General features: G+C 44.0%; 1 protein-coding gene across 1 annotated transcript in view; it reads right to left on the reverse strand.

Annotated features, from left to right (window-relative positions):
- The window catches only part of LOC139277055 (peroxidasin homolog), a 294,289-nt gene that overhangs the window by 88,672 nt on the left and 193,238 nt on the right, over window positions 1-12,379 (reverse strand). The window contains exons 3-6 of the mRNA XM_070895068.1: window positions 8,550-8,621; window positions 3,960-4,031; window positions 1,424-1,495; window positions 848-919 (exon numbers count right to left, since the gene is read on the reverse strand). Of these exons, the coding sequence (XP_070751169.1) occupies window positions 848-919; window positions 1,424-1,495; window positions 3,960-4,031; window positions 8,550-8,621 (288 nt within the window). The remainder of the gene's footprint in view (window positions 1-847; window positions 920-1,423; window positions 1,496-3,959; window positions 4,032-8,549; window positions 8,622-12,379) is intronic.

The following is a 12,379-nucleotide window of genomic DNA, read 5'->3' on the forward strand; positions in this document are numbered from 1 at the left end:
ACACCACTTTAGATCACCACAGAGGGACAAGCCTAATCCTTAGTACCCACGTATAGTACAGAGCCACTTTCAAAAGCAGCTCCATACATTTAGGTTTCACCTTGCTGCAGATACTACCAATGGGGTAGAATTTCCGAAAGGGGTTTCCCGATCTTCCGTCATAACTTTGGCAGGAGATTCCTGGAGAAACTGTGTTTATGCCATTTCTCTGGGATTTACCTCCGATCATCTGCTGAAGTTACAGCGGGAGAACCCCTGCGGAAATCTTACCCCTCCCACTTATAATTACAAGCTGGTTTGACCAGCAGCAGTGCAAAACCAGCAGTCAAAAACATGGCAGGTAATCTACTCCTTATATCCATTAATACAGTGGGTGGGGAGGGGCGGGGGGGTAATAACAATCTTTTCCTCTGCAATAATGAAATTTCCCCCAAATTTCTCGCCCCATCCCCTTCAAATGTGAGTTAAGCCACCAACAGAAGGGAAATTTGCTCATCATGTCAGAAGTGACTCCGTTTATCGACTGCCAATGACTTCACTTTAGCATCACCCTGGTTACAATTGCTTTGGACTGAAGGTGGGCTGCTCTCTTACCCCACCCATACAGGTCAGTTGTGCTGATTTTGAATTGCTTGTTATAAGCCTTCAATCACAAGTTTCAAATAACTTGCATATGTTTCTGTTCCCACTGATATTCTGAAAGTTGGGCTGCAATGCAAGGATGGTAACTTCCAAAATACCTCAACCTGGCACATCGCAAAGCAATTCAAGTAGAAACTGTCTTGGAATACAAACATAAATTCGGAATACAAACATAAATTCAGGATAGCTCCATAAACAGACTTACAGTCTTTTCAATGATTGAAGCTGATAGAAAGTCCCTGGATGTATTCTTGATAGTCTATTGTTATGCAAGAATCTACAAAATTAAAAAGGATATTGAATTTAAAAAAAGAAGCACCAGTAAATTTGAGATACACTAAAAAGGGAATAACTGTACTGTATATGTGTTCAGCTCAGAAGAATTGAAAATCAGATCCTGTTCCATGCAGTTACAATGTTCTGTAGAAGATTCTCAATAACCCTCTTAAATAAAAATCAAACAATTACGTGTGGCATACCAGTGTACAAACATATTAGTCGGAAATTCCTCTGTCCACTATTTTACCAAAGACATAAAGACATTCATTTTAAACAGGTTTATGCCTCAAATAAAATAACAAAGAGGATTTTTAAAATAATGTGTTAAGTATTTGCACATCGGTATCCCACAGTATAATTTCAAGACCTAATGTGTTAGATCAAAGGCAGAGGGATATCAGAAATGTTAAATAAAGCTGTTTGCACTGTGCTGACTAAAAATGATCCATTTTGAAAAATAAATACTTGGTAAAAATTATTTGTACCAAAAAGTTGTACTTACAATCGTTCAAGTTTAGGAAGGTCACTAAAAGTTTCAGATTCTAGCACTTCTATATTATTGAAGTGAAGGTACCTGTTGGGTGAAAGAAAAGTAGATGATAGAAATCAGAGCACAGGAGGCGGCCATTCGGCTGATGGGCAAGCTCTTCAACGGGAGCTAACTAATCTAATCCTATTTCCCCGCCCTTTCCCCATATCCTTTCATAATCTTCCTTTTGATATATTTATCCAATTACCTTTCAAATGATGTTATCGTCTCTCTCACAAGAGCCACTTAGGGTAAATCTTCCACATTTTAATGACACCATGTGTAGAAAATCTCCCCTTTTATGCTTTTGGTGGTAAACCCATGTCTTCTCATTCGGATTGGTCAACCGGAAAACATAAACTCACTATTTAAGCTTCATAATCCTGAGCAGTTTGAAAGAAGAATGGCTGTGCCTCTCACATTCCAACGAGCTCTGAGCCAATAAAATATTTTTGCAGTGCAGTCACGTGGCAGCCAATTTGTGCACAGCAAGGTCCAATAAAGCAGTGAGAAAAATGATCAGTTAATCTATTTCTTGATGGTGTTGACTGAGGGATAAATGTTGGCCAGGTTCCCAGGAGAACTCCCCTGCTATTGTTACAACAGTGTCATGAGATCTTTTACATCCACCTGAACAGGCAGGCGGGGGCTTGATTTCACATCTCATTTGAAACACGGCACCTCCGACAAGGCAGCATTCTCTCAGCACTCCACTGATGATTTTGTGTTCAAGTACCTGGAGTGGATCTGATTCAGAGGAGAGAGTGCTATCATGGGCCAGGCCGACACTAGTTGGTGTTTTTTCCCCCAAAATACAATCACTTTAGAAAGTCAGCATAAAATATCTAATTGAAACTTCATGGCATGCTTCTTAATTCTTGGTTCTTCATTAAGTTTTTGACTCATCTGGGTTGCAATTGTCAAACTCCAGAAGTCACACTTCAAAGTGTCACATTTTATTATAGATACAAAATAATGTTTTGAAAAGAGAAAGCCGGTCATTGATCTGGAGCCTAAAATTTACAGTCTGCTAATTTAGCTCAGGAAATCAGAAAACAGCTGCAATTACCTGGCTAGCTCTACTCAGATACTTGCCCACAGGGCAAGGGTATTGAAAGGAATAGGGCCAGGTTAGCAGGTGAATATCACAACCATGCTCCAAGTCCCAGAGTACCGGCGAGTAATGCCATAGATCATCAGCTAATTTACTTACATATGAACACAAAGAATAGGAGCAGGAGTAGGTCATTAGGCCCCTCAAGCCTGCTCTGCCATTCAATGAGATCATGGTTGATCTACTTCAACTCTAGTTTCCTGCACTATTCCCATATCCCTTGATTCCCTTAATATCCAAAAATCTATCAATCTCTGTCTTAAATATACTCAACAACTAAGCCTCCACAGCCCTCCCTGGTAGATAATTCCAAAGATTCACCACCCTCTGAGTGAAGAAATTTCTCCTCATCTCAGTCCTAAATGCTGACCCCTTATTCTGAGACTGTGACCCCTGGTTCTAGACTCCCCAGATAGGGTAAACATCCTCTCTGCATCTACCCTGTCACGCCCTGTAAGAATTTTGTATGTTTCACCTCTCATTCTTTTAAACTCTAGAGAATATGGGCCTAGTCTAGAAACATAGAAAATAGGTGCAGGAGTGGGCCATTTGGACTCTCGAGCCTGCTCCGCCATTCAATATCATGGCTGATCTGATCTTGACTTCAACTCCACTTGCCTGCCCGCTCCTCATAATCCTTGACTCCCTTATCGTTCAAAAATCTGTTATTCTCCACCTTAAATATATTCAATGACCCAGCCTCCGCAGCTCTCTGGGGTAGAGAATTCCAAAAATTGATGACCCACTGAGAGAAGAAATTCCTCCTCATCTTTGCTTTAAGTGGGTGATACCTTATTCTGAAATTTTGGTCCCCTCATCCAAATCATTGATTATAGATTGTGAATAGCTGGGGCCCAAGCACCGATCTTTGCAGTATCCCAGTTACAGCCTCCCAAACCCATTCATTGATTATGATCCGTTTATTCCTACTCTCTGTTTTCTGTCCGTTAACCAATCTTCAATCCATGCTAGTATGTTACCCCCAATCCCATGAGCCCGAATTTTGTTTGAATAATGAATAAAGAACTTTTAACAACACCATACCTGGATAAACCATCTTGCTGCAGCAGTACAGAGTTTCTATACCAACAGTGAGCAGAGTCGCACAATTCAATTAAAATAGGCAGTTATTACGTTCATTTTAAATACATTATGAAATACAATGAAAACCGGACATTTCGGCGAGCGGCGAGGAGCGGAGGCGGTGAGGTCCGAAATCCATCAAAACCCGATAAGGATTCGGTCCTGAGGATTCCGGATTTCAGACTATTGATTTTCTTGTCTGAAATCCGGCAAAATCCAAAAACCGGCACGGACTCGGTCCTGAGAATTCCAGATTTCAAATGGTGCACCTGTCTAATTACTATTACAAAGAAAGATAATTTTTAAACTTACAGCTGTTCCAGGGAAACCAATCCTTTAAAAGCTTGTTTCTGAATTGTCTGGATTTCATTTTTGTAAAGGTAGCTTAAGAAAAATGGAAAAAAGCTTGTAAGACAATAATTTATTATAAATAGTGCATTATCAAGTCATTCATCATACTTATTGCAAGTCAGATGTGGAAACAAATATTTATAGGCTACGACAAAATTCAGAGAGGGTGAATTTCCACAGGAAATCTAGCACTCACTCTCTCTAACTTTGACATAAGAACCATGGAAACTCGAGAAAAAGTAGGAGAACCCCCATGGAAATTCACCCCCACAGCTTAACTAGATAGCCATAGATGTGACCACTATTACTGGGGAGAATTTCATCATCTCTCCACCTGATTTCAAATAGTGGTTTCAAACGTTTGTGTGGGGGAACTCCAACAAACACGGATACATTCTTTGGGGTCGCTTGATCGAGTCACTCCTCGAGATTCAGTGCGTTAAATTCTGAGTACATACAGGTCAACTTAGAAAATCACCAAAAGCTGATGGCCCCAAAAGATTTACAACTCAAAAACAGGCCGATGGCACGCAGCCACATTGAGAGCGGAGTGGGGCTTGACTCATTGGGCCCAAGTTTCCACACGCGCCTAGAACGGCGCAGTCCCGACCTGGACGCCCGTTTTTCGCGCCACAAAGTGCGCCTAAAAAAATCCTCCATATTCTCCACCTCCCTGCAGGTCCTCTGGCCCTCGGCGCAGCGCAGCACGAGTTGTTGGGGGGCAGAGCCACGTCCCTGCGCTGAAAACAGTGCCGGGACCTCTGCACATGCGCGCTACAGTGGGCGCGCAAGTGCAGTAGCTCCAGGCGCCGAACTGTGTGGGAGGGGCCTGAAGCACGCAGCTCCTAGCCCTGGCCGAATGGCCTCACTGGGGCTGCGTGAATAAGGCTCCTCCCACGGCCAGCTCCTGCTCCCCCCCCCCGACCAGACCCGACACCTGCTTCCCCCCGCCGACTGGACCCGACCCAACCCGACCCGCGCTGCTGTTCCCGCTCCCCGCCTCCCCGACTGGACCCGACCCGTGCTCCTGTTCCCGCTCCGTCCCCCCCCCCGACTGGACCCGACCCGACCCGAGCTCCTGTTGCCGCCCCCCCCCGACTGGACCCGACCCGACCCGCGCTCCTGTTCCCGCTCCCCGCCTCCCCGACTGGACTCGACCCGACCCGCGCTCCTGTTCCCGCTCCCCGCCCCCCCCCACCGACTGGACCCGACCCGACCCGAGCTCCTGTTACCGCCCCCCCCGACTGGGCCCGGCCCGACCCGCGCTCCTGTTTCCGCTCCCCGCCTCCCCGACTGGACCCGACCCGACCCGACCCGCGCTCCTGTTCCCGCTCCCCGCCCCCCTGACTGGACCCGACCCGACCCGACCCGCGCTCCTGTTCCCGCTCCCCGCCCCCCTGACTGGACCCGACCCGACCCGACCCGCGCTCCCGCTCCCCGACCCAACCTGACCCGACCCGACCCCCCCGCCACTGGACCCGACCCGACTCCCGCTCCCGGACTGGATCCGACCTGACCTCCCCCCCTCCCTCTCTCCCCTCCCTCCCTCTCTCCCCTCCGTCCCTCTCTCCCCCCTCTCTCTCTCTCTCTCTCTCTCTCTTCCTCCCTCTCTCTCCCCCCCTCCCTCTCTCCCCCCCTCTCTCTCCCCCTCTCTCTCCCTCCCTCCCTCTGATCCAACCCAACCCAACGCCACCTACCTGTAAATCTGGTGCTGGGGACGGGCCCTGCCCGAAGTCTCGGGCCGGCCCGTTCAGCCTTCGGTCCCGAAAGGCCTGCCTGAAGCACTTTCACACAGGTAGGAAGATGGTTTATTTAATCTTTTCTTTGCTTATAAATGTTTATTCAGGTTGGATTTATTTGTATAATATTTGTATAAGTATAAATAAGGATTTATTATAGAATTTAATGACTTCCCTCCCCCCCCCCCCCTCCTACCTCGTTCTGGACGCCTAATTTGTAACCTGCGCCTGATTTTTTAATGTGTAGAACAGGTTTTTTCAGTTCTACAAAAATCTTCACTTGCTCCATTCTACTTTAGTTTGGAGTACGTTTTCACTGTGGAAACTTTCAAATCAGGCGTCAATGGCCGGACACGCCCCCTTTTGAAGAAAAAATTCTGTTCCAAAGTAGAACTGTTCTACCTGACTAGAACTGCAGAAAAAAAAATGTGGAGAATTGCGATTTCTAAGATAGTCCGTTCTCCACCAGTTGCTCCTAAAAATCAGGCGCAAATCATGTGGAAACTTGGGCCCATTATAACAAGTTTCAGGTACACCTGACATTCCATCATTTGCATAGTGGAAGATTGTGGCAGAAACCTTAGTGATTGTCCCTCATTTCTTGGGGAGAAATTGTGAGCTATTGTAGATAGGTACTGGTAGTCTCTGCATGCTAAGCATGATAAGTTGTTTTAAACTCTGTCTATGGTTGTTAGAATGACAAAGAGGCACACCCTTCCCCCAATTCACACCAATACTTCCCACAGTTCGCACTGACAATTCGAATTCTGGCCCCCACATTCCACCCACTTCATGCTGGCATTGTTCTTTCCCAATTCTTCCTTCACCCAAACCTGATGGTTTCTGCAGGGATCAAAATTCTGACACAAGCCTTGGGCAGGAATTCTTGATCTTGCAAAACAAATCCCCAGCTCACACTGGCACTGTTTCCCCCTTACCCCCAATTCTCACTGGCGTACTACTTCTCTCCCATCTCCTCTGTCCATGCTGGCACTCTATTTCTTCTCCCTCCCACCCACTAATTCACATGGGTACACCCTTTTGTCTCCCCAGTTCACAATTGTATCCTTTTTGGAATCTCCCTCCTTCATCCCATCCAGTTCACACGACTATTACATTTCCCAATTTTCCCCTCACCCATACCTGATTCTGTTGCTCCAGTGGGTATATGCTCCATTATGACTGTGGTCATGAATTCCTGATCCCACAAAACTACTGCAAGATCAAAAGTTCCCAATCATAGCATACAACAGAATTTTGATCTCCCATAGCAGCTTTAGGGGAGGATGAGGGGACAGAGCAGCATATAGTGCTGATTTTCATGCACAAACATGGACAAGTCCCAATCTGATTATCCATCTAAAACCTGGACGGTTAACACATGTGTTAATAATCCAATGGAAAACTGTGCTATCATTGCAGAATATACTTTCCTTACTGTATAGCAACTAGTTGATTGCATGGATGCAAAATATTTACTCTACATATCTGATGCCCCTGTTGAGATGAAAATTGAATGTTGGTACATAAGAAGTACTGTCCTTTACCAAGATTTCAATCACAACATTGTTTCAGTCTCTTGGATTTATCCACTTAATAATTTCAGGCCTTCTCTTGAGTTTACACCAGCGGGGTAATTTGCCCACCGTCAGCACAAATTGGAAATTTGAGAGAGAGCTGCTCATGATTTCTCAACCGCTAATGGTTGGCAAATGATACGCATATATGTTTGAATTTATGATTTGTGCCACCGATGGGTGAGAATTCCTGCCAGCAGTGAGTCTCGTAAAATTACCAGCTCTCATTTGTAATTTGTACCATTTTTGGAATGGTGACGGAGAAGTCGCGTCTTGGCCGTCTATGGCATACATTTAATTCTTACGTGTTTTTAGAAAAAAAAGACATGAATGCAAGGCAGCAATCTCCATTTTATATTTATATCCACCGTATCACTATGAATTGCAAGGAGAGAAAATATTGCCCTGAAGGTTCAGTTCATCTCAATGCATGTCATCATCATCATAGGCAGTCCCTCAAAACGAGAATGACTTGCTTCCATGCCGAAAGTGGATGAGTTCACAGGTGTTTCAATGATATTCCGGATCCCGAACTACATCCTGAAGAGTGGAAGACGCCTGTGCGTGGATTTTTTTTAACGTGTGGTGGCCGTTGCACCCCAGCCACCACACGAGCTTGACAGAGCTAGGTCTTGGTCCAGTGGCAAGGATTAACCAATGCATGTGCACTTACACACACAGCACAGCTACTCGCTGCCTGTTCTTGCAGCATGTGTGTGAATATTGAAGAGGTTCGTTTAAGTGACAACCTGTAGAATAGATGTATTAACTAAAAAGGATCAGTTATGCTTCATGCTGAGTTGGCAACTCAGCCTAAAATTTGTATATGACCATTCCTTAAACACACAAAGACTTCAAGCTAATAGTGAAATAAATATACATTTGCAGCTTGAGATATGCCTGGTAATATTTATTAAAAAGATGCACTTCTGTGTCATGTTTAGAGATTTGGCCACCCAATAATGTAGTTGTTTTGTATAATCCACGTTTAATAAATGCATGGATACCATGTTTGTGAAGCAAATACATGAGGTATGAGTTACTTATTGGGATCGATATCTTACAGCAAATAGGTAAGTTTACCCCATGACACATGATTACTTCCTGCACATTCAAGTTATAAAGCAACATTACAAGAGAGAAACAAGATCAAGGAGAATTGAATCATGACTGCCTTCTAATACAAGATGCAACCCACAGCAAATGTTTCTAGGTGCTTATCAATGTAAACTCACAGATACTTCAGGTTTTCCAACTCCTCAAAGGCCCTCCGTGGAATCCCCTTGATCTGGTTATTGTTGAGCAGCCTGTAGAAACAAAAGCAATCAGTAATGATCAAAGGCATTCAAAAATGTTGCAATTTGGACATACTGTAAATATTCCATTTTCTTCTTGAAAGGTGCTTATAGACAAAATAAGTGGGAATCCCCTCTCCCACTCTCCTAAACCTTGAACTTCCAAGCTTTTTGCCACTATGGCCACCGCTGTATACATTGATTTGCATCTAGTTCAAGCTACAGATATTAACAGAGCTTTGTGTTCTGAGTCAAGATTTATCCATCCGTGAGGCAAGTGTTCAAAACAGATCTTTCCAAAATTCAAACAGGACAAACTAGTGAATAAAAAATATAACATGAATAGGACGGAGTTGCCTAGGTATTGTGAGGTGGATTACCAGATCTCGAAGGCCACATGGGGCCTATGGTTCATAGCTTGGGCAACCCTGATCCACACTAAATGTGCGTGCATAATCTGCTTTACGAAAGTAGCTAAATTTAAGTTGAGTAAGGCAAAAGGGAAGTATTTTGTTTTTGATGAGGAAATAGTAGCTTTAGCTTGAGCTACATAGTCTTGTCAGCATGCTGCTGTTCCACCTGATCAAGGAGGTAAAAACACTGGCTGATACAGCATTAAACCGTACTGACCAGAACATCGTGGGTTCGATTCCTGGTCTGTGCTCAGATGCCTGTGATGTATCTGTATCTAGCAAGTCACTGTCTTCAGGAAGGAAAAAAAATTGAAAAAAAGAGCCCTCTTGAGCGAGGCACTTAAAGCCCTGGGGCCTTTCCAGAAAGCAGCTGATACGTGTTTGAATTAAAGTCTGAACTGAACTGTGCATTTAAAATTTTTATGTTTTCTCAGATTGTTTTTGGACAGTTACAGGAATGAATATTGGTGAGTCTCGCCAAGATTTTGTGTTTTGAATTCTTTGCAGCTTGAAGACATTGGTCGGGAAATTGCGGTTGGAGGCTTCCCGTGTGTGGATGCCTCCGACCACAAAAGTATTTACGAAGATATTCATATCTGGGAAATTACCATTAAAATGAGTTTCCATGCAAAAGGTCAATCAAAAAAAAAAAGCTGTACATCTCATCTTCAATAAAATGTAAGATGTGAAGATCAGGTTAGTGATACCAACAATGGCAACTCGAGTAAGCAACTTATTCAATCTTCAAATATATTGTGACAGCTGACATTGTAAAATTGATGCTGATGTAGCAATTTTACAAATGTAAATGTGGACATAGAAATATGACCAAAATCATCACTAGTATTAGTAAGCTTGTGGACACAAAGTGTGCATGCTGTGCAAGATGATACTTAAGGATGAGGAATACCATTCAACCCACCCTAATGCATTCACAATGACCCTACAGTCCTTCTACTGATGCATCCACTGGTTTCTTAAATGATTACAGAGTTTTCACCTCCACCAGTTTATCTGCAAGTCCATTCCACATGTTGATCACTCTGCATGAAGAACAACTTCCTGCTGCCAGTTCCAAATTTACCTTTCACCGGTTTGAACCTGTGTCACCTTGTCCTCCTCTCAGTGTAATTTAAAGTAATATTCCAAATTTATCTTTTCCTTTAATATATCTATTACCCTTTCATAAGGTCAACTCTCAAGTGCCTCCATTCTAGACTGAAAAGCAAAAATAGCTCCAGTCCCATAACTCAAACCTTTAATACAAGAGATCAGCGCTGTGACTCTTCACTGCACAGCCTCCAGTGCTTGAATGTTTCCTTTGTTTCTCAATGGTCAGAACTGAGCACAATATTCAAGACGAAGACTGACCAGAGCAGTGTACAGTTTGATCTCAATTTCCTCTAACTTGCATTATACTGGGCCGAATATTGCGGCCTCTCCGGGCCCATATGATGTGAGCACACACCCGACGAGGCCTCGCAAATGCTGGTTCTCGGCAGCGTCCAAAGGAAGCCTCTGACTGCAATTTCCTCCCCACTGTTTTAGCTATCTAATTCAACATGCTATTGTCTTTGCTTATTGCTGCTGTGTACTGGTTAGACATGTTGAGTGGTTGGAGTCCACATCAACTTCACCCGTAGCTATTTCAACATCATTCACTGAGGATGTTGCACCCATATTCCTTTCTGTTAAATTTACATTTAAAATTTCATCGGTTATTGCTCTGCTCACTCACCTTTACCTTTAACTCAATCTGTAATTTCGTGGCTTCCTACTTCAATTGCACAATTCCTCCTAGTTTGGTATCATCAGCAAATTTGATCAATTTGCATGGAGTTTCTGAATCCAAGTCATTGATATAAATTAGCAACAAGAGTGGTCCCAACACCTAGTCCTGGGAATCATCATAGGCAGTCTCTCAGAATTAAGGAAGACTTGTTTCTACTCTTAACATAAGTCCTTAGGTGGCTGAACAGTCCAATACGAGAACCACAGTCCCTGTCACAGGTGAGATAGATAGTTGTTGAGGGAAAGGGAGGGTGGGACTGGTTTGCTGCACGCTCTTTCCGCTGCCTGCGCTTGATTTCTGCATGTTCTCAGCGACAAGACTCGAGGTGCTCAGCGCCCTCCTGGATGCACTTCCTCCACTTAGGGTGGTCTTTGGCCAGGGACTCCCACGTGTCGGTGGGGATGTTGCACTTTATCAGGGAGACTTTGAGGGTGTCCTTGTAACGATTCCTCTGCCCACCTTTGGCTCATTAGCCGTGAAGGAGTTCTGAGTAGAGTGCTTCCTTTGAGAGTCTCGTGTCTGGCATGTGAACAATGTGGCCTGCCCAGCGGAGCTGATCAAGTGTGGTCAGTGCTTCAATGCTGGGGATGTTGGCCTGGTCGAGGACACTAACGGTGGTGCGTCTGTCCTCCCAGGGGATTTGTAGAATCTTGCGGAGACATCGTTGGTGGTATTTCTCCAGCGACTTGAGGTGTCTACTGTACATGATCCTGGGGAACCCCCATGCCAACTTAACTAGTTGCCTTTTGTGTGGAACGTTATCAAATAACTTTTGGAAGGTTTGGTACAGTTCACATGGATTGCCATTTCCTCAAAGAAAGGACATTAGTTAGGCAGGATCTTCCCCATCTAAAGCTACATTGGCTCCGGTTTACTAGGTTGTTGTTGTACAGATTTACTTCTGGTAATCAGTTCCATTCATTTACATAGAATTGAAGTAAGACGAATGGGTCTGCAATTACCTGTGTCTGTTCTGTCACCCTTTTTGAATATGAGTGGCACACATTAGCCTGTTTGCAATCTACTGGTACCGCCCCCACCCCCCCGCCCCCCCCAGTGTCCAATGAACATAATGATTGCGACTGGTTTACAAATCTCCTCCTGAATTTGTCTTCAGCACTTCAGCATAAATATTATTTAAGCCTGGGGATTTATTTGGTTTAAGCCTTTTCAGCTTGTCTAGGACTTCCATTACATCTAAATTATGAATGTTGTTTTTGGTACTCTCTTTTTGGAAAGAGCATATTCTTCTGTCTTCCCTTGTGAATACTTTGAAGAATATATTGTGCTACTCACAATAGTCAGAGGATGTACTGCTTTATAAGGAAGGAACATCATGCTATATAAAGCACAATACATCATTCTGCTGCTACAGTGCAGGTGTACACCCCTTTAAGACTGCAAAGTCAAACTACTGTTAAGTAAACACATAAAACACTGCGAGTTCACACGCAAATCAATTGGGAGACTGCAGCCATTGTGGTTCTGGTATTTTCTGTTACTGGAGAGCTTTTTTGTGCATTCAAAACAATTGCCTGCATAATAATGCAGAAAATTGTATTAGA

Source organism: Pristiophorus japonicus, chromosome 12 (genome assembly GCF_044704955.1).
Source record: "Pristiophorus japonicus isolate sPriJap1 chromosome 12, sPriJap1.hap1, whole genome shotgun sequence".
Taxonomy (NCBI): Eukaryota; Metazoa; Chordata; class Chondrichthyes; family Pristiophoridae; genus Pristiophorus; species Pristiophorus japonicus.